The sequence below is a fragment of the Panthera pardus genome, unplaced genomic scaffold (genome assembly GCF_024362965.1).
Source record: "Panthera pardus isolate Hobbes unplaced genomic scaffold, ASM2436296v1 HiC_scaffold_26, whole genome shotgun sequence".
Classification (NCBI taxonomy): domain Eukaryota; kingdom Metazoa; phylum Chordata; class Mammalia; order Carnivora; family Felidae; genus Panthera; species Panthera pardus.
This window is the reverse complement of record NW_026526832.1, coordinates 2,832,221-2,857,972: the sequence shown is the minus strand read 5'-3', so window position 1 is coordinate 2,857,972 and position 25,752 is coordinate 2,832,221. Positions and strand designations below refer to the sequence as shown.

General features: G+C 42.9%; 1 long non-coding RNA gene and 2 gene segments (V, D, J or C); 1 reads left to right on the top strand and 2 right to left on the bottom strand.

Annotated features, from left to right (window-relative positions):
- LOC128773652 (uncharacterized) overlaps positions 1-20,800 on the bottom strand; it is a 35,136-nt gene extending 14,336 nt beyond the window's left edge. Inside the window, exon 1 of the long non-coding RNA XR_008418003.1 lies at positions 20,442-20,800. This is a non-coding gene — a long non-coding RNA (uncharacterized LOC128773652). The remainder of the gene's footprint in view (positions 1-20,441) is intronic.
- LOC109264355 (immunoglobulin kappa light chain-like) overlaps positions 1-25,212 on the top strand; it is an 82,668-nt gene extending 57,456 nt beyond the window's left edge. The window contains 2 exon segments of the V gene segment in view: positions 21,134-21,167; positions 24,684-25,212. Of these exon segments, the coding sequence occupies positions 21,134-21,167; positions 24,684-25,015 (366 nt within the window).
- Positions 4,218-5,023, bottom strand: LOC109264405 (immunoglobulin kappa variable 4-1-like). The segment is given in 2 exon segments: positions 4,218-4,709; positions 4,913-5,023. Coding segments are annotated over 2 exon segments (526 nt in total).
- Positions 25,213-25,752: the final 540 nt, after the last annotated feature.

Here is a 25,752-nt window from a genome sequence, read left to right as displayed (position 1 = left end):
CCAAGATAGGCAAAAAAACTAAATGTCCATTGATACATGAATGGATAAGGAAGATGTAGTGTGTGTGTGTGTGTGTGTGTGTGTGTGTGTGTGTGTGTGTGTCTGTGTGTGTATGCAGCTTTCATGCTCTAGCCAGCAGGAGCCCAAAGACACCAAAAGCATCATGGCCACAGTAAGTTTGCCCAACATTTCTCCGTGTGCCCCTTCTCACCTGGAACCCAGAACTGCAGGATGAAGATCAGGGGAGCCCCGGACCCCGTCTCTGACAGCTGGACTAGATAGACGCTGCTCCTCAAGGGCCCTGACCAGCTCTGCCTTTAAGGATGTCAAGAGCAGCCTGGAGCTTTGTCTACTGACACAACATGCAAATCAGCTCAGAAGACCTTGAGGTTGTGCTCAAGGGGGACACCTGCTCTCACAGCACCCTGTGGGACTTGGGGTCACCAGAAATTTCCAAGTGGAGCTCAAGCATGTCCCAAGGGACTCTGTGACCAGTTTCCTGAATCTCTGTCTTCTAGTCTGTCTGAGAAACCCTGTATGGGAGTGACCTGGGGCTGTCTTAACGTTAGGATAGAAGTTGTTTCTCTTAATCCCTACAATTAAAACTTCATATAAGCACAATGATGTATTTCAAGTTGTGATTATTATCAGGAAGAGGAAGCTGTGGGATTATAAAAGATGGAAACAGGGGGCCTCGTTCAGATGGGGAGAGGAAGTCTGCTCCACTGAGTAGATGGCCTTGAAACCAAGTCCTGAAATGTCATGAGGACCTGGAAGGGTGGGAGGGGTGAGCATGGAAGCTTGGTGAAGGCTAGAGACCTACACTAATCAGTGAACTTGCCTCCGTTGGGTAAGACTGGGACTCTCCAGTTGCTCAGTCCTGAAAACCAATGTCATGCTTGGCACTTCTCCTTCTTTCCTGAATTATCAGCGTTCTCCCCTCTCTGGCATCATTCCCATCAGTATGTGAACATCTTTTAAAAAACTCTCTGGGGGGCGCCTGGGTGGCTCAGTTGGTTAAGCGTCCGACTTCGGCTCAGGTCATGATCTCACAGTTCATGAGTTCGAGCCCCACGTCGGGCTCTGTGCTGACAGCTTGGAGCCTGGAGCCTGCTTCATATTCTGTATCTCCCTCTCTCTCTGCCCCTTCCCTGCTCATGCTCTGTCTCTCTCTGTCTCAAAAATAAATAAACATTTAAAAAAAAAAAAACCTCTCTGACATCACATCTCCCTCCAGTTATGGCCTATTTCACTCTTCTCCTTCACTATAAAGCTCACTGACGGAGCTATCTACAGCCACCGTCCCCAGACGTTCTACCCTCATTCTTTCTCGAGCTTTCTACATTCAAGTTCTTACTTCCACCATCTCATCGAAACGTCTCAAGGTCCCCAGTGACCTCCATATTGCCAAGTCCAATGACCACATGCCAGTCCTCGTCTCGCTAGACCCATCAGCAGCATTTAACACACTGACAACACCTTCCTCCTTGATACGCCTTTTGCTCTGGACTCCAGGGCATTGCACCATCTTGCTGGGCCTCTGATCTAGGCAACGCTCACGCCATTGCTTATCACATTCCAAGCTCCGGTCCGATTCTCTCCCTGAACTCTAGACTCGTATATCCAATGGATACTTGACAGCTGCATGTGGAGATCTAATACGCATCTCAAACTTAAAATGTCCAACACCAAATTCCTGATCTCCTTCCCCAAATCCACTCTCCCACAGTCTTCTCTATTGGAACAGACTAGTACTCAGAGAAAAACTCTGGAGTCACCCTGAGAGCTCTCTTTCTCTCACACTCCCTGTCAAAACCATCAGCATATTGTTATCTCTGTCTTCAAAATATACCACTTCTCACCTCCTCCACTGCCACTGCCACAGACCCGAGCTGTCATCCTCTCCAGCTTGGAAGATCTCAATGGCCTCCCAACTGTTATCTTTCCAGTCTTGCCTCCCAGAGAGATCCTGTTAAACTATGTACCAAACTATGCCCTGCTCTATTCAAAACTCTCCCACTTACCACATCATTCAAAATGAAAGCCAAATCCTTAGAGGAGCCTACAAAGACCCGTATCAGGTGGCCTCCTTGTGATTTCTTTGATCTCATTTCTACTCCTCTCCCCCTTGTACACTCCACTTTGGCAACACTGGTTTCCTTCTACTTCCCCAACATGTTGATCACATTCCTGCCTCGGAAATGTGCTGTTTCCTCTACTTAGAACCAACTACAACTCTACTGCCTGGAGTATTCCGATGGTTCCTTTCCTCACCACATTGAAACATTGATTAAGTCACACCTTCTCAGTGCAGCCTTCTATGACCGTCTATAGTAGATTGACTGCAAATACAGATCCCCCACTCTCTACCCCTCCCTCTACCCATGCTTTTTGCAGTATAACTTTGCAGCTCCTCCTATCAAGAGCTGGGGTCTATTCACCTTCTTCTTCAACAGGATCAACTGTATCGATCTTTAGAACGCATCAGACAGGGAATTGTGTCAGCACTAAGGTTAGGCATCAAGATGCCTCATGTACTTTTACTTCCTCACTTCAGACCCTGCCACCTGCCACAGAAAGTTGGGATTAATCTGCCGCATGATGAGAGACATGACGCCCAGTCGCCCAGACAGCCCCAGCTGATAGCCAACCACGGCAATGTGAAAGACAGGAAAGAAATGTGAGCCTTTCTATAACCGGAGCACCTAGTTGACCTGTCAGCTAACTTTAAACACACGAGCAAGCCAGCCAAGACCTATCAGGATCAATCAGGCCTGGCCCATAGCAACAGAACTACTCAGCCAACCAGTAAACATGCCGGCAATAAAAATGCTACCATTTTAAGTCACTACATTTTGGGGGTGATTTATTACACGAGAATAGCTAACCGATACATCATCTGATTTTAAATTTCTACTCACTCTTACCCCAACAAGCTTTGATCCCCTTCATTTTTCTTTATAGCACTTCCAAAACAACATAGTAAGTATTCACTGATGCAGGTTATTTATTGTCTGTCTCCCCTGGCTGGGGTGAAAGCAAATATCTCTGCTCTTGATACATAGTAAGCACTCAGAAAACATACCTGGGGGGGGGGGGCACCTGGGGGGCTCAGTTGGTTAAGTGTCTGACTTCAGCTCAGATCATGATCTCACAGTTCTTGTGTTCGAGCCCCAGGTCGGGTTCCGTGCTGACAGCTCAGAGCCCAGAGCCTGCTTCGGATTCTGTGTCTCCCTCTCTCTCTCTGCCCCTCCCCCATTCACACTCTGATTCTCCCCCAAAAATGAACATTAAAAAAAAAATTTTTTTTTTAAAGAAAACACATCTGGAATGAATTATATGGATTCCTTAATATGGGTACTTTAACAATATTTCTAATCATTATGAGAAGCTGTTCTGTAGGTAAGGGTGTTCAGAGCACCCTGATCAGGTTTGTTGTGGTCTTTTCCTGAACCCATGTATCTCAGAAGGAGGTAAAGAAATCATACTTAAAAGGCTTGGGATTTTTTCTGTTTTTACAATGAAATGGGCAGGTCAATTAAATGTTTCCCAAGGGACTCAGGTTATGCAACACTTAGAGCCATGATTTCCTTCAGTCACAAGGTTCGACCTGAATGCCTAAGGGACGACTTTAAAGAAAGAGGTGACAAATGATGAGAACGAGGTGCTGAGGAACACTAGCTCATATTTCTAGAGTGACGGGGTGAAAGAATTAGAGAATTGCCTTTGTGAGAAAGAGCACACCTGGAAGAAATGGAGAGGAGAGAGAAGGGAGGTACGGAAGGAGACAGCAGAAACAAACGTCAGGGCCATTGCTCAGGAAAGCTGGAAAATAGGGTCCACTGAAGGAAAAAGTGAGAGAGGGATGCTACCTTCCACGTAGGAGGTTCTGAATAGGAGAGGTCAAAGGTTTAATATTGGGAAGGTCCTGAGTTGGAAGGTCCTGATTGCAGGTGAAGAAAGGAGACCAAGAGAATAAGGAAATAAAAGAGAAATGTTCCAGAGTCAAGGAGGCACAGGGAAGAGAGAATTCATCCATCAGGGTGTAAAATCCACCGGACCCTTCCCCAAAGGGTAGAGACAACCTTACTGGGTCAATTATGCCGTCCGTCTGTGGGAAATGCACAGGTTCCTGCGACACAAAAACTCCTGACAGCTTCTCTGAGACATCTTTACGGCATTTGTCTTCACTAATCTCCCACCAAAAGGGATCCAGAAAAAAGCCAACCCCCTTAATTTTCCCCTGGGCCCTGAACAACCCTCCAAGGAATAAGTCGGGAGAGGTGGCTTCTCAGGCAGATACAGGAATGTGCATGTTCAGGGCCGAGCAGGGAGGAAGCAGCAGGTGCAGCCAAGCCTCCCTGACCCTCGGCCCCAGGAGAAGAGGTTTGTGTGCGAGGCTGAAGCACCGTGGGAGGAGAGCTATGATACTGCTGACAGTAGTAACTCGCCACGTCTTCAGCCTGGAGGTTGCTGATGGTGAGGGTGAAATCCGTCCCAGACCCACTGCCACTGAATCGGTCGGGGACCAGATGCCCGGGTGGAAGCTGAGTAGATGAGCAGCTTAGGACGCTGCCCTGGTTTCTGCTGGTACCAGGCTAAGTAGCTGCTAACACTCTGACTGGCCCTGCAGTTCATGGTGACCTGCTGACCTGGAGACCCAGCCAGGGAGCCCGGAGACTGGGTCATCGTGATCGCCCCACGGGCACCTGCAAGCACGAGTAGATAATGATGATACATACGCACTTTATCGTGACACCGAAATACGTCGTCTGAAAAGCGTTGTACCTGTCAGTGCATAATTGGGTCTATTTTGGAAATCGCCGGTATTTCTCATTATACCTTAAAAAAATGTTTTTAACTCTAACCGATACTACTCCAAAAGGATTGTGGCAAATTTTAAGTTTCTCACCTGAGACCCACAGCAACAAGGATATGAGGACCTGCCTCTGGGCCACCATCTTGCTGTCCCTGCCTGCCCAATGCAGCTTAGCTCACATGGCAAAGGCCCCTTTTATCAAACCTGAGCAGCTGGTCTGGGCCTGGAGGGGCCTATGCAAAGCAGCTGGTGAGTAAAGAAGCAAACTGCATGAGCAGTGGGTTATGAAAGTATCCAATGTAAATCTAAAGAGCCAAAAATACCACCAAAAATATAGTTGTAGGACTAGAAACACAGAAGTCAACTTAGAAGCTCCTAGAACAACTCAGAAGTTCTAAAATGACAAACTGCTACAAGATCTAATGATGAGTTTCTATTTTATTTTATTTTTTAAATTTTAATGTTTATTTATTTTTGAGAGAAAGAGAGAGACAGAGTGTGAGCTGGGGAGGGTCAGAGAGAGAGGGAGACACAGAATCCAAAGCAGGTTCCAGGCTCTGAGCTGTCATCACAGAGCCCGAAGTGGGGCTTGAACTAGTGAACCGCAAGATCATGACCTGAGCCGAAGCCAAACGCCAAACCAACTGAGCCACCCAGGCGCCCCGAGCTTCTATTTTAAATTCAAGAATGTTTTTAAATGGGTTGAGTTTCCAGAAATGATGAGCTAGGCTCTTCATATCAATAATCCTGGTAAAATTATAAAATATGCTGGGAAACGAAGGAAGGAAGGAAGGAAGGAAGGAAGGAAGGAAGGAAGGAAGGAGAGAGGGAGGAAGAGAGGAAGGAAGGAAGAAAGGGAGGGAGGGAGGGAAGAACGGAGGAAGGGAGGCAGGGAGAGAGGGAGGAAGGAAGGGAGGGAGGGAGAAAGGAATGGAAGGCACAAGAAGGAAATGGAGAACTTTGGGCCCAACTTTTTATAAAATCTCTGACCAAAGATATTGGGACTCTAAAGCCATTTTTATCCTGCAGATATGTAAGGATGCCACAAACCCCTGAGCTCGGTTTTGGGGCTGTACAAAGGGCCAGAGAGATGGGAAGACAGGACCAGAACTTACTCACTTAAGGAGAAAAGCAGGACCCTAATTTGAGCTAAGGGAAGTCTGAATCCTGAATTTTAGTTATTCTATTTTTTCAATTCAATATTTCCATTTTGCGTTAAATTGGCGAATTAATTAAATCTAGGTTCTTTCAAGAAAATTTAGTTCCAGGGTGCCTGGGTGGCTCAGTCAGTTGAGCATCTGACTTTGGCCTCAGATCATGATGCTGCAGTTCATGAGTTCCAGCCCCGTATCTGTCTCCAGCCCCACAGTGGGCTTGCTGCTGTCAGCACAGAGCCTGCTTTGGATCCTCTCTCCTCCTCTCTCTCTGCCCCTACCAGGTTCACACTCTCTGTCTCTCTGTCTCTCTGTCTCTGTCTCTCTTTCAAAAATAAATAAACATTGAAAAGGAAAGGAAAGGAAAGGAAAGGAAAGGAAAGGAAAGGAAAGGAAAGGAAAGGAAAGGAAAAAGAGAAAAGAAAAGAAAAGAAAAGAAAAGAAAAGAAAAGAAAAGAAAAGAAAAGAAAAGAGAAAAGAAAAGAAAAGAAAAAAAATTTAGTTCCATCCAATGGTTTGAGAAGTCAGCTCAGGGTTGCCTGTTCCTGGTCCTGCTGTTGATTCCCCAGCAGAGGGAAGAGTGGGGGTGGGGGTGTGCAATTCCCTTAAGAAACTGAGCGTGCATCCCCATAAGGACGGCATAGGTTTCTGTGGCTTCAGGTATCCAGCTACTGAAACTCTTCCAATCTTGTCTCTGAGCGCGGCAGATGCCTGGTGCTCACTCCGTGAGGTGGTACGTTGGCTGTTCTGTGGGCATCCACGTGGCCTCTGCACTGCTTCTTGATGTGAGAAATTTCCTAAGACCCAGCTATACTCTGTATCAAGTAGATCCAAGCTGGGGATCCATACCTCACCCTGACAAAGGGTCAATTCTCCCATCATTCAGCCCCCCAATCCGCCCCTAGTGATGGTTAATTTTACGTGTCAACTTAGCTAGGCTATGGCGCCCAGTTTGTTTGGTTAATTGCCAGTTTAGATGTGGTCCTGAAGGTAGCTTTTTTTTTTTCAATATATGAAATTTATTGTCAAATTGGTTTCCATACAACACCCAGTGCTCATTCCAAAAGGTGCCCATTTCAGTGCCCATCGCCCACCCTCCCCTCCCTCCCACTCCCCATCAACCCTCAGTTTGTTCTCAGTTTTTAAGAGTCTCTTATGCTTTGGCTCTCTCCCACTCTAACCTCTTTTTTTTTTTTCTTCCCCTCCCCTATGGGTTCCTGTTCAGTTTCTCAGGATCCACATAAGAGTGAAACCATATGGTATCTGACTTTCTCTGTATGGCTTATTTCACTTAGCATAACACTCTCCAGTTCCATCCACGTTGCTACAAAGGGCCATATTTCATTCTTTCTCATTGAAGGTAGCTTTTGGTGTGATTAACATTTAAATTAGTAGACCTTGCATAACACAGATTACTCTCCGTAATGAGGGTGGGGACCTCATCCAATCAGTTGAAGGCTTTAAGAAGCAAGACTGAAGTTTCCCAAAGGAGAAGTGATTCTTCCTTAAGATGCGACATAGAAACTCAGCCTGAGTTTCCTGCCTACAGATTTCCAACTCAAGGCTGCAAGATCAACACTGACCTGAATTTCCAGGCTGCCAGCCTGCTCTACAGATTCTGGACTCACCAACCCCCACACTCTCAGTTCTCAAAATCTCTCTCTCCATGGATATCTTATTGGTTCCGTTTCTCTGGAGAACCCTGACTGGTAACACTCTTCACATCCCTCAGGTCCCACCTGTAAGAATGCCAGGCATAGGGGCACCTGGGTGGCTCAGTCGGTTGAGCGGCCGACTTCGGCTCAGGTCATGATCTCACGGTCCGTGAGTTCAAGCCCCGCGTCCGGCTCTGTGCTGACAGCTCGGAGCCTGGAGCCTGTTTCGGATTCTGTGTCTCCCTCTCTCTGACCCTCCCCCATTCATGCTCTGTCTCTCTCTGTCTCAAAAATAAATAAACATTAAAAAAAAAAAAAAAAAAAAAAAAAAAGAATGCCAGGCATAGCATTCATTTCTGCCTCCCCACTGTTCTTTCCATAGACCATTCTTATTCCTTCTCTTACTTTACAAAGCTCTCACGGGGTAGGACTCAACTGCTGGGCTGTATATATGGGAAATCCAGGCAAGACAGTGTGGGACATGTCTGTACTCCCCAATTCTCTCCCCCTGGGGGGAAAAATTTAAGGGAAAATCCAATTGTATTTCTTTTCTTTTAAGTTTATTTATTTATTTTGAGAGAGAGCACAAGCCGGGGAGGGGCAGAGAGAGAGAGAGAGAGAGAGAGAGGGATGGAGAGGGAGGATACCAAGCAGGCTCCACACTGTCAGTGTAGAGCCTGATGGGGGGCTCAAACCCAGGAATCCTGAGATCATGACCTGAGCCTAAGTCAGATGCTTAACCTACTGAGCCACCCAGGTGCCCCCTGATGTTCTGGAATTACAAGCTTTATGACTGCCTCTCACACTCGCTGACCACACCTAGTGGCAGAATAAACAAAATGGGTATCTTCTAGGATTCTGAGGACTTACCCTAAAGCTTTCTAAGGAAACATTCCTTCGGTTCTTTTTTTTTTTTTTTTTTTTTTATTTCTTTTAAACCTTCAGAGAAATTTTGCATTCTTTCCCACAATTGGTCCATTTGCATTTTACTATAAAATATTCTCATCACAAATGTTATACCTCTGAAAATCCCTATCACCCTAGCTTGAGACACAACGCCCAAGAAAGGGCACAGAATCAAATTCTCTCAAGTATACTACAGCCACAAAATAAACAGTCCCCACTGACACTTCTTTTAAAAAAAAAAAAAAAAAATTTACTTATTGTTGAGAGACAGAGTGTGAGCAGGGGAGGGGCAGAGAGAGAAGCAGGCTCTGAAGCAGGCTCCAGGCTCTGAACTGTCAGCACAGAGCCTGAAGCGGGGCTCGAACCCACAAACTGTGAGATCATGACCTGAGCCGAATTGGAGGCTTAACTGAATGAGCCACCCAGGTGCCCACTCCATTGATATTTCTTTATTCACAAGCTAGATCCAGTCTTTACTTCCAATTCTCATATTTTTTATCATGGATTTTTGCATAAATTTTGATTTTTAAATATTGCATTAAAAGATTATTTTATCTGAATTACTGAGCGGTATGTGTGTGTGTGTGTGTGTGTGTGTGTGTGTGTGTGTGTGTGTGTATCTCCCTAAGTTTTGTGCCTGAGGCGAGCACGTCTTCTGCCTCACTCTGGTTCTGATCCTGCATAAAGGACTCCAAAGAGCCTGGATGACTTTTAACACCTCAGACTCCACATCTTCACTGTGAAGACAAAATTAGCCTTGTGAATATTGTAATTGATACCTAAAGATGCACACGTTCCCAAGTACAACCAGGGATGAAAGATTCTAGCTGCTAAACTCCCCGCCCTCCAAAGTTCCAGGTTCCTGATAGGAAAGAGGACCCCAGGGGCCAGGACCGTAACAGAGATGGAATCTGGGGTTGGCCTTGAAGGGCTCCTGGCATCTGGCTCAGCAGTGAGGAGGCTCTGGGTCCCCCTGAGGGGAGAAAGAACTCAACCCAAAGATCAGAAAGAAGGCCTGGGGAATGGAGCAAAAGGAGAGGGGGCGGAGTAAGAAACGCAGTTAGACAGTAGCCAGGGGTCAGGTCAAGTCACCCTGGAATGACCTGGAGAGTTCATGAAAATCCCGGTGGCCAGTGACCACCCAGACTGGTTCCATCAGAATCTCCAGGGGTGGAAACCAGGCATCAGTAGTTTTTAAAGTTCCCCAGGAGGTTCCAATCACAGCAGCCAAAAACGAGAACCATGGGTGTAGGCCTAGGAGGATGTGACAAGGGGTTTGTAACTGCAATGAGAAACCTTTGAAGAGTTTTAAACAGGGAAATCATTACATCTAGTTTTTTTTGTGTGTGTGTGTTGAATCTTTTTTTTTTTTTTTTTATTTTTTAATATATGAAATTTACTGTCAAATTGGTTTCCATACAACACCCAGTGCTCATCCCAAAAGGTGCCCTCCTCAATACCCATCACCCACCCTGCCCTCCCTCCCACCCCCCATCAACCCTCAGTTTGTTCTCAGTTTTTAACAGTCTCTTATGCTTTGGCTCTCTCCCACTCTAACCTCTTTTTTTTTTCTTCCCCTCCCCCATGGGTTTCTGTTAAGTTTCTCAGGATCCACATAAGAGTGAACACATATGGTATCTGTCTTTCTCTGTATGGCTTATTTCACTTAGCATCACACTCTCCAGTTCCACCCACGTTGCTACAAAAGGCCATATTTCATTTTTTCTCATTGCCACGTAGTATTCCATTGTGTATATAAACTTTTTTTTTTTTTTTAAGGATCACGCCGGTTACAAAAGAGAATCATCCAAAAGGCTTGTTGCTCATCAACCACTTATCTGTAAATTTGCTTCCCCTGTAAGTGGGGCTGACCACTGAAAATCAATATACACTAAGAAATAGAGCTGGAGGTAGAGAAACAGAAAGAGGGGACGGGGGTGGACCAAATGTTTATACAGGGGTAATAAGTTTACAGGGGATTTTATTTTACTATCCTACCTAAATTCTCAGTAAGACTTATAAATCGCTTATTTTAAAAATAATTTAAGATTGCTCTATACCTGCCTCTTTTTTTTTCTCTCTTCAAATATTTCCATGACTTTTTGCCTAAAAACAATAAAATCTGACCTGGCTTGTAACAGTTTTGTTACCCAGAAACCTCAACCATCCCATTAGACCTATGTAGGTTTGTTGGCTTATACAACACTGCCATCTACTGGCATAACTTCACAACTGCACCCTGACTAGTGTGTGGTGAGTCACTCTAGGAAATGTGACACTGTTTCTTTTTATTTTCATTTTTAATGTTTACAGCAATGGCCAATCATATACAAAGATAGATCATATACATGTCCACACATGTGCGAGCGCGCGCGCGCACACACACACATACATACACACACACACACACACTGGAGTATTCTGAAGCTGATCCGTTAAGAATTTTAGTACATTGCTCACCGAAAAGGACTTTAAAAAATTAAGTGCTATGCTACTATGGTACAGAACTAAAAGTAATTCTCTAATATTATCTAATTCCCAGTTTTTATTCAAACCACCTTGATCATCTCTACACACTGTTGTTTCAGTAAGTTTGTTTGAATCATGGTCCAGGTCCAGGTAAATGTATGGTTAATTAAGTTTTACCAAAACCTCAAAAAAAAAAAAAAAAACCCTCTATTTTACAAAACCTATCCAGGAAATAGTAAAAGAGTGCGGACCACCATTATTTAGAAATATAAATCATGTCACGGGACGAGGATAGCCTTGAGACCAAAATCTTCACCCCTCCCTCTACCCATGCTTTTTGCAATATAACTTTGTGGCTCTTTCCAGTTTTAAAAACTGTTTGGTATCCTGAGTCCTACAGCAGCTGACATGCTGAAGAAAGACACATACGTTCATGTTGCTCAGGGTCATTTTTCATTCTTTCACTGGATTTCAGAAAGTGCATTAAAAATGTCCCGTCAGACTTGGACCAGATGGCAACTGCAGAGAATTTTCCTGGTCTGCAAATATTTTTCCAAGTGCCTCAGGAAATGTAATAGAAGTGCTTTAACTGGGAGGCAAAACATCTGGTTCTTCCCCCATCCCAGTCCTTCCCTACCTGTGTAGCCTTGAGTGAATCACTTCCTCTCTTAGACACCTAGCCTCCTCCTGTTTGTTACCAATGGGGAGAGACACAGTTCGTCTCTGCCAGTTCAAACAGTCCACAAACCTACAAAACCCCTCCAAGGAGGCACCCAGTCTATTTTCTATTCAGTCTAACATGGTTTCTGGGTCTGCTGTCATGAAGACAATCCTGGTTTAAGGCACCACTGTCCAGTTTCCAGGGCTTCAGAAACTACCAAAGACAAACACCAGAGGGGACCATAGCAAACAAAGAGAAAACAAGAAGGATTTCCCGTGACTCCTCAACAATACTTGTTCATTTCATTCATTTATTCAATAAATATGTATTGGGCACCAACTGGAGGCCAGACACTTGTTAGTCACTGAAAGCACAATGGTGAGTAAGAACTCTTTTATCTATCATCAAAATACCATAATTCACAGACTTTGGTTTCAAAATACATAGAAGGAACAGAGAACTATGGACGTTCCATTTCCTAACTGCATCCCTACATTTTCTAAGAACACACTGACCTCACCTTTTAAGGAATTTCTCCTTTCTGATTGGATACATTTTTTTTTTTTTTTTTTTTTTTTGGAAAGAGAGTGTGAGCGAGGAAGAACAGAGAGAGAGGGAGACAAGAGACAGGGAATCCCAAGCAGGCTCACACTGGCAGCACAGCCCGATGTGGGCTCAGACTCATGAACCATGAGATCGTTAAGATCATGAGATCATGACCTGAGCTGAAACCAAGAGTCAGATGCTTTTGCCTCCCCAGACAAAAATAATTTATCATTTTCATGACATCAGTTTTCTCTAGGTTAACATGCAACTCTTTGAAATCTAGTTTTTAATTAGGTATAATTAGAAATTTTTAAAAACTTCATTTCTCTAGCAAGTCAAATGACCCTGAAAGGACACATAGTGTTAAAGAAACAATTACTCAAGACATTTGTTGAAGAAAAGTAAGGCAGACTTAGGATCATCAAGATAATGTGTAGGAAACACTGCACAGTGGGAAGGAGAGATTGGGCCCCACTCCATCTACAAGGAAAAGTGGGAGTTTATAGCCAAGGAGCAGAGTGGGGGTCAGCGGATGGAAAAATGACTAAGAGAAAACATCCAGTTCAAGGGAGGATCTGGTAAAATCGACCTAACAGGACTCTTGCTGAAGGCACGATGGGGTGATCAGACATCGCCTGGGAACAGTGAAGGTGAGGAGCCCATCAGATGTTGATGGTGATTGATTGGGTTTTGGAGTGTTGGTGGGGTTCGGAGCCTATGGCCAATTAAGAATTCTTGAAGACATCTTTTAGTGTAAAAAGATGATTTTGTTAAAGCATGGGGACAGGACCAGTGGACAGAAAGAGCTGCACTGGGGTTGTGAAGAGTGACTGCTTATACACAGTGGAGTTGGGGGAGATAAAGTCAAGAGGAAGTTTCTTGAAGGGATTTCCATATGCTGAAGAAGACTCAGGATTACTGGAGGCCTAGCTATTGTCAAACTAAAGTGGTTTTCCCTCTAGCAAAGCATTATCATTAAACCAGTAGGGAGTTCCTGGAGATTAGGCCCTCGGGATGAGATATTTGTAAACTGATGGAGACTCTATCCTTTAACCATTTGTTTTCTGTCTTTTCCTTTGTTTATGGGCAGCCAGGGGCCAGGGTACCTGAGGAATATCACACATATCCTACCTGGGGTGGGAGGTGTGGGGGCGGGGGAGGCCAGGGTTGGGGGTTGTTGTAAGCTTGTGCTTTGTCCTCAGCTTGCCTCACGCTCCCTCATCAGTGACCAGATATCAAGGAGGGGATTCTGGTTAAACTGACTTAACATGGTTCTTGCTAAAATTGGACAACGCAAAGATGAACACAGAAGCCCAAAATTCGGGGTCCACTTGAGAAGAGAGCTCAGAGGAGCCACAGTACAGTTTGGTCAAGGAAAGAGTCTTCATTGTCAGTCATCTTTGTGCCTCATTTTCAAGTTTTGAATAACTTAACAGCATTTATTACAGTTTATGACTATTCTGTTTGGACTTAGTCTCTCCATCTTATTTTGTAATTCTATTTATCTAACATTTTTCTCTTGATTTTTTATTTCCTTTTCCTGAATTTTGCCAGACTGGTTTAATTTTCTTTGTCCATTTTTTGTTTCTTTTAGTGGCCTGGAAGATTTTTATCCCATTGCCTTTGAATGCCTGTAACTTTGCCTCTTTTTCTTTCTATCACTATCACCATAGCCTGAAGGGTGCCTCAATGGAGGCAGCCCAGGTGTTATTCCCATCCCACACACAGGCCCAGTCCCTAATAACTCTGAGGTGCTTGTTTTCCACGGTTTTCTGAGGGAAAATCAGTACTGGCTACTCAAAGACCCCTTCTATTTTTGCAATGGAATGGAAGATTCTAGATTTCAGTTTCTCCATCAACTGAATCACAAAATTTAAATCTTTGTGATTTTCCACAACTGTTTTTTTCTGCTAATGGGATCCTGCATGATTCTCCAACCACAAAATAACTTTATTCTCATTTTTATATTTCTTCTGTCATTGCAAGGGGGATTTTGAACGAGTGATGGACAGGTCCATTATACTCAACTTAAAAGTCCAAATCAGGAGCTCCTGTGTGGCTCAGTTGGTTTGTTATGCCCAGAATTCGTGATCCCCAAATACTGCCAGGGAGCCGAGTCCGATGTAAAAGCAAAAGAGCCTTTATTCGAGCTAGCTCGAGCTCAATCCCCTACCTGCACCGACGCAGCGGTGAGATACCGGGGAGAGAGGGCGAGTTTCAAAAGGACAAAGGTTTTATTGGGGCCTAGGGGCAGTTGGTGAGGTAATGGCTATGGCCTCAGGCGATTGGCTGGGGAAGGGTCCTGGGGAAGGGTCCGGAGTCCTGTTAGGCAGGTGAGGGGGGGGTTACTCAAGGGGAGGAGGTGTGGTCAAGGTGAAGGACACAGAACAAGATGGAGTCGGCCGGCGTAGGCCCGCCCTTTCAGGTTAAGCATCTGACTCTTGTTTTGGCTCAGGTCATGATCTCAAGGTTTGTGAGATTGTCTCAAGATTCGTGAGATTGAGCGCCACCATATTGGGCTCTGCTCTGACAATGCAGAGCCTGCCTGCTTAGGATTCTCTCTCCGCCTTTCCCTCCTCTCCTCCCCAACTCCCTCTCAAAATAAATAAATAAACTTTTTTTTGTTTTTTAAGTCCAAATTATTCCTTGTTTCAATCTGTTGGGTTTCGGTTTTGCTTTTGTGTGTAAGTGCATTCGTTTTCCTGTAGGCCTGCCCTCTTCCCATCCTTCTGCCTTGTTTGTAACTCTGTGTTATCAGCCAGGATAATCAGGATACTTGGGGTGTTGGGGGGGTGGCAGTGATGGAGAAAGGAGTAATCTGTGCTTCCTCTTTCACCAACAATAGACTAATAGCCCTAGAATGTGTATGCTGATTAGGGTGGGAGAGAGAGCCAGGACCTGGACTAGTAACCCCATTTAGAACTCAAAGGAGTCAATTAAGAGAGGGTCCAGGTTAAGATGATGGATTAAACACATACATTCCATCACAATACCTGCTTGTTAAAAACAAACAAACAAGGGCACCTGGGTGGCTCAGTCGGTTGGGCTTCTGACAGACTTCGGTCCAGGTCATGATCTCACAGTCCCTGAGTTCGAGCCCCGCGTCAGGCTCTGTGCTGTCAGTTCGGAGCCTGGAGCCTGCTTTGGATTCTGTGTCTCCCTCTGTCTGCCCCTCCCCCACTCACACTGTCTCTATCAAAAATGAATATCGAAAAATGAATAAACATTAAAAAATTTTTTTGAAACACCCTAAAATACAAAAAAAAAAGATTTTTAAGAATATTATTTTAAAGAAATAAACCCACAAGAACAGGAAGAATAGGGCAAGAGGCAAAAACAATACAATATTAGGTCAAATGGTAACCAAGACCCACAGAGCTGAAAAGAAAAGCTAATGGGAACAGAAAGCCGTGAGAGATCAGAATCCTTCTGCATGGGATCAGGATTATACACGTTGAAGGTATAAGGCAGTTTGGGACTGTGGGCAGAAAAGATCCAGAGCCCAAGTCCTTACCCAAGATGAGCAAGACTAGGTGGGGGGTGGAGGGCACTCAGGGCTGGGTCCTGAGCCATCAGGGAGCAAAGCAGAGTGCCCATGAGGGACCTGAAGATTTGACAGTGGGGAAGAAAACAAGTATGAAGAATCAAGCCTGAAATCATCAATTTCACAACTGCATCCAGAGCTAGCCCAATCAAAGTAGTTGTCCATGATAGGTTTCTCAGTAGTAGAATAAAAGAGGACACAGGGCTAGGGCTAGATGCCAAGGGGACAAACAAAGGGGGGCAGGGAACTCCAGAGCAGAGTTCGAGGGACTCATCGCTTGTGTATAACCAACCAGAAACCACAACACTTGACATGTAAATCTGGGTGGCAAGCCTCTCCAAGGGTAATAAACCCTGCACTGTTACTGCTGTTTTCTTTTTCACTCTAGGAAGTCAGAAAATACCCGCAGCCTTAATGTCTTCTTGGAAACATGATGAACATCTACATTTTCCAGAGCAGGTCCAAAATCTTGGGTCATGTTTACGGCACAAGCATGTGCACATGTTAGAACAAAGGATTTTGCTTCTTTCAGCACCTCTTCCTTCAGAGATGAGTGGAAACAGATACAGCTCCAAAGGACTAAGGAAGCAGCAATTTCTCAAGTAACCTCCTCTGTCTCCCTTCTTCTTGCTATGGGGCCACCCTTGCCCCTTAGGAATTCAGGATAGGTGTCAATTTGTGGCACTCTAGCTGGAAGACCGCCAATTGATCAAGTTCTAGGCACCAGTGAATGTGGACTCAAGAATTTCATCCTTACCTTATGGGATATCAACTTGAATCAAGAATAAATGATAGCCATTACAATCCTAAGGAGGAGTAAAGCTGATGTAAAAGGAACCACCTATCTTGGACTCCACTGTGATTGATGAGGTAGAAAAAAATATTGAACCACAGACTTCAAGATGGATTATCAGACACAAATATTCCAGAGCCAGGTAAGGAAACCACCATCCTCAAACCTTGCAAAAAGCAAAACTATGCCATAGTGTCCCGGACAAGTCAGCTGATTTACTGTATGTTACCGGTGTGAGTGAAGCGGATGTCTCCAAATAGCCTGGTCAATTACGCCAACTAAAGGGCAAAAGTAGTGTTTCTTGAAATGGTAGATGTGAAAAACATTGATTAGACAGTTTAGCAATAGTTTTCAGGATGACTTACAGGTGGGCATTTGGTGTCTCTCGTTTCACTCTCTTTCCCTTGCTTTCTCTCTCTCTTCCACAAGCAGTTTAGAATTCATTCTAAGAATCTAACTTTGCTGGGGGTCAAATGGGAAACAGCTTCAGTGATGAGTTTGTTGGAATGCTCTCCCCAAATTTTCATTTCCATCACTCTTATACACAAATCCACGAACCTGTCAGACTCGTGTACTGACAGTGTGCCTTTCCTCAGTAAATCAGTATTATCAAGGTCCATCATGGGCGTTTTGTAGAATGGTAGATCCTGGCAGAACCTCACAGATGCTTTGAAGACAACCTTTACCTTCGAATGATGAACCATACACATATTCGGGATCTCAACCATTTCTCAGTGATCCGTGTTATGTTACAACATCACATCAGCCATTCTTATTGATCACAACTATATGGGATCGGTAAAATAGTTTCTGTCACAATAGTTCTTATGATAAGCAAATACTGTAGCAAATACTATATTAGTACAATAATTTAGACGCGCTCTTCACAGTAGATCCCAACTTCACATTAGTTCCCAATTTCACATTATTCACTGAGGAACATAATCCCCAATAGAGCCATGTCATCTTTATCGTTCCCACTTTCCAGCCCCTCCCTCACGCCCACCTATCCTACATTTGTATCTCCTATACAGAACCAGATTAATTCTTGATTTAAAGATTACAGAAAAACATTAATTGACCAAAAAAACCCTCATGCACGTGTATATATCATTTAAAATTATATTTATACATTGTACATGAATATTGAGAATCCTAGTAGGCAATGTCAGAGTTTACTTTTTATCAAAATTGCTGCAGCCTTATTGTTTCTGAAAACCACAAAATGAATGTATTCACCTAATTTTTAAAAATCAGATAATCTACAACATACAGAAGGGGGAAAAGGAAGTGTCATTGCTCTCCTCTTCCCAAACAACATACCTCTGTAAGCCCAGGAGATAACTACTGAGTAAAACTTGTTGTATTTCTTTCAGGAATTATCCTGTATTTATATCCATATATATCCATTAAAATGGAACAATATCACACAAAACATATCATTCCATGGCCTGTATTTTCACAAACACCTTCCTTGTGACTACATAGAAACCGACCTCATCCTCTTATTGGTTGCTTAGTGCACCATTGCAAAGTTCTATCATAATCCATTTAACCAAATTCCTATTGGTGAAAATTTCAGTTATTTTCCATTTCTTCAACTTCTAAACATTTCAATGATCAGTCTTGTATATACATTTGAGCACAGTCATCTACTCATTTCCATCCCTAGGACAGTCTAAGGAGATCCCTTTTCCTTCTCCCACCCCAATGTCATTGGCCATGCATGCTGCTTCCATTGGGTATTTCTACTCCCAGGGCCAATTAAGTGCATGAGCTCCCAGTGCTGCCACTCACTATTAGGGCGAAGTTACTTAACATCTCTGAACTCAATTTTCCTCACCTATAGAACAGGGATAATATCAGTTTCTTGTTCCTAGATTCTGGGGAATAATTAAATGTGGATGATTCATGTAAAATGTCTGACACTTTGTAAGTGTTCAATAAATGTCAAGTATTATGGCTAGTATTGCTTGTATCTCTGCAGAGAAAAATCACTCTGTCCTCTTTAGGATCTATGTTGACTATGTCCTCAGTCAACTCTTTTGCACACTAAATGTCCACTGGCCAGTTTCTCTCTTCTGTCTACCTCCATGATTCCTCTCTTTCCTCATCTTCTGGTGAGATCCACTGCTGATTTTGCTATTAAAGACAATAGCAAAACTCTTGCTGACAGAATCAAGGAAACCTACCCCTACCTTTCAGAATTACAGTTACAATTTCTCTTATGAAACTTATTATTTCTTTAATTTTTTTAACATTTATTTATTTTTGAGAGACAGAGACAGAGTGTGAGAGAGGGAGGTGGAGGGGTAGAGAAAGAAAAAGATACAGAATCTGAAGCAGGCTCCGGGGGCTCTGAGCTGTCAGCACAGAGTCTGATGTGGGGCTGGAAATCATGAAACATGGGATCAGGACCTGAGCCAAAGTTGGACACTTAACTGACTGAGCCAGCCGGGAGCTCCAAATATTTTCTTTTCTTTCTTTTTTTTTTTTATTAACGTTTAGTTACTTTTGAGAGACAGAGCGCAAGCCGGGGAGGGGCAGAGAGAGACAGAGGGGGAGACACAGAATCCAAAGCAGGCTCCAGGCTCTGAGCTGCCAGCACAGAGCCCCACGTGGGGCTCAAACCCATGAACTTTGAGATCATGACCTGAGCTAAAGTCAGATGCTTAACCAACTGAGCCACCCAGGTGCCCCTGAAACATACTATTTCAGTGGTTAGTATTAGTCTTTGGTTTATTATAATTTATTAGCTCTGGTTCATTATTGATTTTCAACTCTTCATTGTGGAATGTCTTTTTTTTTTTCATTCATTCATTCTGCAAATGTTTGTTGAACATTTGCCAAGTGAAGGTACTAGACTGGGCCTTCCAAATACAAGACAATGAAACATCAAACAATTTACAGTCCAGTAGGGTAGAAAGAATCTGACAGCCGGTAAGAACAACTAGGTGTTCTAGATCTGTCTCTGTAGTCTACAAAGCAGAGTCACTTGGCTGGGGGATAATCCAAGAGAAGGTCTCTCTTGAACTGAGTTTTGAAAAAATTCATTGGGCTCTGCACTGACAGTACAGAGCCTGCTTGGAATTCTCTCTCTCCCTCTCTCTCTGCCCCTCCCTCACTCTGTCTCTCAAAATGACACACACACACACACACACACACACACACACACACACACACACTTTGATGGGGTTACCACGGAAACACCATGGCATGGCACGATTCTCCAGCAGCTCCAAAGACATTCTGTACATGGTTCATCTCATTGAACATGGTGGGTACCCTCTGACAACAGATGACCAACTAAGTAAAGTCTACTTTCTACTCTATTGATCTTTGATCTTTGTTTTGGGCTCAGATGTCCTCTACAGCTTGATGCCAAAATATGTTTTAAAGTAAAACATGAGCCTTGATCTGATCTGATCTGATATACATTTAGTATACCTTTTTTGAAATATCATGGCAAAGGAGAGGTCAAATACAAAGACACTCTTTAATTATCCTTAACTGAGAGAAAACTAGAATCCCATAATTATACTGAATGAGGTTTATCATTTGCAAAAGCTCCCTGCCCCAGGAGAAGGTATAAAAGAGTGAAAATTTTAAAACTTATTTGTTTTCTTTGTCATTTCCATTCAGCCTACCTTCAAATAAATAAATAGGCAGTCCAGATAGGGTAGATGGCTAAAGAAAGGGATCATCAGCCCGTAGACATAAATATATCCTCTTCCAAGATTTTAGATCTTACCTAAAAAACATTCTCTATCAGGGAAGCCCTGAGGGTTCGACACCTGCTGGAAAACAGAGTAAAGCTTCAGCAGCTGACCCAGGGCCTCTGGTCCCCTTTAGTGAGAAGGGTTTTTGTACATTGACACAATGGGGAACTATCACTGTGGTGGACGTTTGGCCAAGGAACCAAGCTGGAAATCAAACGTGAGTAAAACCCAAACCTTCCTTCTTCAGTTGTTTGTTGTCTTGTGATTCCCGGATCTATGAAGCGATCTGTATAAGCTGACGTTTTACAACCAGGATCTGACATCCTCTAAGGCAAAGATAAAGTCTACAAACAAACTCAAAAGTGTATTACACATTTTCTGTGAGGAACGGGATTCAGTCATTGGGTGAGAATAACTTGTCTAAGTGATAGTTTCAGAAATCTATGGGGAAGCATAATTATATGTTCTACACAGAGCCTTGCTCAGTTGTCAGAAAAGGAAATTCAGTTTTCGTATAGGAAGGAGATTAGGAGGAACTACTGTGTGTACAGTTTCGGCCAGGGGACGAAGCTGGAGATAAAACGTAAGTATTTTTTTCAACTAATTCTTCACTGTTTTTGTCTAATTGGTTTGCTTTTTCTCCCCCCGCCCCCCTGCCTTTTCAAGTGTTCTAATTAATTACATGTCAGGGATAAAACAAATCTCATTCCCAGACCAGGTACAGAGGAGGGAAAATCATTCCACTGGAGGCTAGCTGACCACTGATTTTTAAGATCTCCAAATCAAGATAGGGTCACTGGGGAGAGAGACTACCGTTTCAGGGTGGGTTTTCATAGAGGTGGAGGTTAAGGGAAATCACTGTGGTTCACTTTCGGCCAGGGGACCGAACTGGAGATGAAACGTAAGTACCTTTTTGTTCAATTATGTGTGAGGTTTTCGTCCTGTTGTAATATTTGTTCAAGTTTGTGACATTTTGGTAAAATGAGCCATTCCTGGTGCCCCAAAAGAAAATAGCAGAAAATGAGAAAATAGCCAACTTTTCAGCTAAGCAAACAAATCGTTGAGTTTGTGATGAGAGTAGGCTTTGTGGGGAGAAGGGGAAAGACAGCTGGAGTTTTCTCGGAATTGGACTTTCTTATATGATCAGCGTCAGAAGGAGGTTTTTGTTGAGGGCTAAGTGTCAAAGCCCTCAGTGTAGCTCACTTTCGGCCCAGGTACCAAGCTGGAGATCAAACGTAAGTACACTTTTCTAGTCCTTTTTCTGGTAGTGTTGTGAAATTTGGGGGTTTTCATGTGTGGAGTGTGAGTTGAGGTCAACTCTGAAGAGCACGGGATTCTTCTGAAAATCAGATGAGTAAGGGACTGAAAATCAATTTGTCTCAAGGAAGAGCAAAGAGACAGTTAGTTGACATGGCATCTAAATTGCCAGATTTTCTCTGTATCCATCAATCTAATGAGCTTAGCAGCAAAAAGAGGTTTGTGTTGAGGGAAAAGTAATCAAGTTAATACAGTGGACCACCTTTGGCCAAGGGACACATCTGGAGATTAAACGTAAGTAATTTTTCTCTGTTGCCTGTTGAAATTTGGGTCTAAATATCAGTGATGACTTTCAGAGACTGAAGTATGAATTTTGTGCGGACGGGTACATGAGACCATTTCAGATTTGTCATCAATTTCAAAAGTTAAACTCAGCGCCAAAAATGGATTTCTAGACAAAAAGATTAATTTAATCTAAATTTCATTGTTCAAAAGGAAAAAAAAAATTAGTGTAGATGAAAAGGAATCTTTGAAGCTTGAGAGAAAAAGTGAACTAATTTTCGCTGAGTTTTACCAGATGTTATAGCGAGTTTTGCTTGTTCTGTGTGATACAGAAATTTACTTCTTAGTCTGTTTTCTCTCCTGATAAATAATTTTATAAGATAACAATTAAAATCCATAGAATGCATGAAAAATTGGTAAGAAGTTAGAAAAGCGTAGTTGTTTGCCATGTAAAACCTGCAGCTTAATTGAGAATCAGCTGCAATGCTATCTTTGGAGCCTAAAACGAGTGATTAACTGTTAATATTCAAAAATTCTACAGAAGTTCTATATCCTGATAGCTACCTTCTTTGTAAAAATCCATTTCTATGTTAGACTAAATGTGAGATGATTTCTTATTGTAATGGTGAAAAGATGGTTATCGCGAAAATCTCAGTTTTGAACACATTCGTTTAAATTAAGTAAAATAATTGCATGTTTGAATGCTCATGGACTTGTAGAAAAAATAGTAAATATTTTAGTGAGTGTGTTCTTTTATTTCCCTCCGTTATTACTTGGCCACTTTATATCGTCAAGGAAGCCATGGCACATCTTGCGTGGTCTATAGACCTCATGGCGGTCTTTTGTCATGACCGAATAACTTTCATGATCAGGCCACAGCACTCGTGTGGCAGTGCGCCTAGCCACTAAAGGCCGCGGCCACTCCACGTTCGTTCACCTGTTCAACTCTACTGTGGCGGCTTTCCCGACACAGTGATACGAATAATGGCAGTAACGAAAAAGAATAGAAATGTAGTGGGCACTGAGCTAACATAGAAGAAACAGGGAGAAGTCTGATTTATTAGAAATTTCAGAAATAAAATTCAGTCATTGTTATATGAAAATTTCCATTAGAGGACTATCAAAAAGTTAAAGCTACTTTTGTTTTCAGTGACATGTAATGATTTCAATATCCTCTCATCAAATATATTTAAATAATAAAAGTACAATCCTAAAGAAAGAAATATATATCATTCTTTCCGAGTAAAATCCTTACCAGCAAAAACTGAATTTAAGGCCGTCTGGCCATTCCAGTTTTAATCAATTAACTTTTACTGAGTTCACATTAAATACCATCAGATAAAAAAATAAATTTGTGACATGTTTTTAATTTTCAAAAAATTAATGGCTTGGGAAGGACTATTTTTCAGTTGTATGAAATATCTAATCATAGAAAAATGCCATTAATAAAAACTTGATATAAATATATTTTCCAATACTTTCATTCTGTGGTAGAAAATTTTTAATCTGAGTATTTTAATTCCATACCCTCTAAAATAGTTTAGTAATTTTTTGTTGTTTACTTCAGCTGATTTCAAAAGTGGTGCTTATGAAAGATTATTTTTGGTCTGCAACAGTTTTATAGGACTATTTTAGAGCTGTTTTAAAACTCTGAGAACTATTTTAGAACTATTTAAACTATGTAGCTTTTTAAAACTATTTTAGGGCCTTTTAAAAACATTTTTTATAAGCTTAAACTCCATTAAAAGCTAATAAAATGTCTTGTAAGACTTTCCATATCAATGTGCTAATCATTTAATATTTGAATGCAGGATGGATATTTTAAAGGCATCAAGGAGTCACCCGGTTAGAAGTATCTTCCTAGATACTTCCCTTCCTTTTTTTCTAGAATTCACACTCTTTTGCGGCCAATGCTATTTTATAAAATTCTCAGAGAAAAATTAGTAATGAAAGTGAAAAGAGAAAAAAAATCAAAACATAGAAAGTTCAGTATCTTACTTTGAAATGCTTTGTTAATGGAGGTTAGCTTTATAAAAACCTGTTCACTTATCTGCAGTCTTCTCCCAGCAAAGGATTCTAGATTTGTTATTTTAGCCCTTGCTCTCTGACCAGACAGCTTGAATGCCCACAGGGGGGGATTTCCCAGACGCCATCTGGCAGCTGCTCATGGTCAGAACCGAAGCTAGCTAGTTCCTCGTAGGCAGGTGGCCAAAATTACAGTTGACCCCCATTGTCTGGTCTGTTATCGCCCCATATCATGACAGCTGTCAGACGAGGGCTCAGTCTTCCTTCAAGGCCTTTGTAAGGAGGTGGGAGAGTTGCTAGCCTGATCACAGAAGGTAACAGGGCTGTGCCTCAGCCCAGGCACAGACTCGGGGCTTAAAGTCACTCTATTGGGGGGTCTGGCTCTAACACACTCAAAGAAAACCCAGGAAGGAAAAATCAGCCCGATATTGCTACACAGTTCTGAGAGAGGCACGGAGGAATGATCGCTGTAAGGGGGTCCAAGACCTGTTTTCTCTTCTAAACTTTGAGGGAGTCAGACTAAATGGCCTTTGTTTCTTTGCCTAAAGTACTGGGTGCATGGCAGGGGGCAGGGAACACAGCTGAAGGAAAGGTGAGGTCAGAAAAGCAAAAAAGCCCTTAAAATGGCTGCAAAGAGTTCAAACAAAACAGTGTAAAACTTTCTTAAGAGATAGGGACTAGAGAAACACTCAAAATCATGGAGATTATAAATCTGCTTCCTGGTCTCCCTCATTGCTACACAGAATAAATTGCTCTGTCTCCCTTATGGGCTCCGGGATTGCCCACAAACAATATGCCCAAATGGAGAACTTCCCTGTTACTTAACAACCATTCTCTGTGCTTCCTTCCTCAGGGAGTGATGCTCAGCCATCTGTCTTTCTCTTCCAACCATCTCTGGACGAGTTACATACAGGAAGTGCCTCTATCGTGTGCATATTGAATGACTTCTACCCCAAAGAGGTCAATGTCAAGTGGAAAGTGGATGGCGTTGTCCAAAACAAAGGCATCCAGGAGAGTACCACAGAGCAGAACAGCAAGGACAGCACCTACAGCCTCAGCAGCACCCTGACGATGTCCAGTACAGAGTACCAAAGTCATGAAAATTTCTCCTGCGAGGTCACTCACAAGAGCCTGGCCTCCACCCTCGTCAAGAGCTTCAACAGGAGCGAGTGTCAGAGAGAGTAGCCTAGCAGGCCTCATCACCTGCGCCTCAGTCCCAGACTCTCTGTCTCCCTCCTCAGGCCTCCGGACCTTTCCCCATCGGAGACCCACACCTATTGCAGGCCCTTGTCCCCACCTTACTGCCTCCCCCTCTTTGGCTTTAATCATGCTAATAATATTTGGGGGGAAATGAATAAATAAAATGAATCTTTGCACCAGTTGGTATAGTTTTTTTTTTTTTTTTCCAATTACCCAGTTTATCTTCTAAGGAACTAAACACCCAGTTGCTATAAAATCACCACCACGTATAAAAATCATCATCCCGCATTCTACCTGACCTTCCTGTCCTCTACGAGACACTCCATGAAAGCCATAAGCGACCTGTCTTCATATCCTGCCCACCCCCAGGGCCATGGTGTAAGAGGCTTGCTTCCTCATTTTCCCCTCCTCAGCAGACCCTCAGAGTCCTTTTAAGGGTGACAGTTTCTACAGTCACATATCTTCTGATCCAGTTGAACTTACCTAAGAATTTACTCAAAGCAAATTTTTCAAAAGAAAGAAACATCTATAAAGAGTCATTCACTGTGACATTATATAAAATAACAAAACAATGAAAATGATCTAAATGAACACGCAACAGGGAAATGGTAAAGTCCATTATGGCACTTTAATTTAATGGAATGTGATCTCTCTATCTGCCAAAAACCATACTGAGTGCTTTCCACAACCTAATTTAAACCTTACTTTACTGCAAGGTTAAA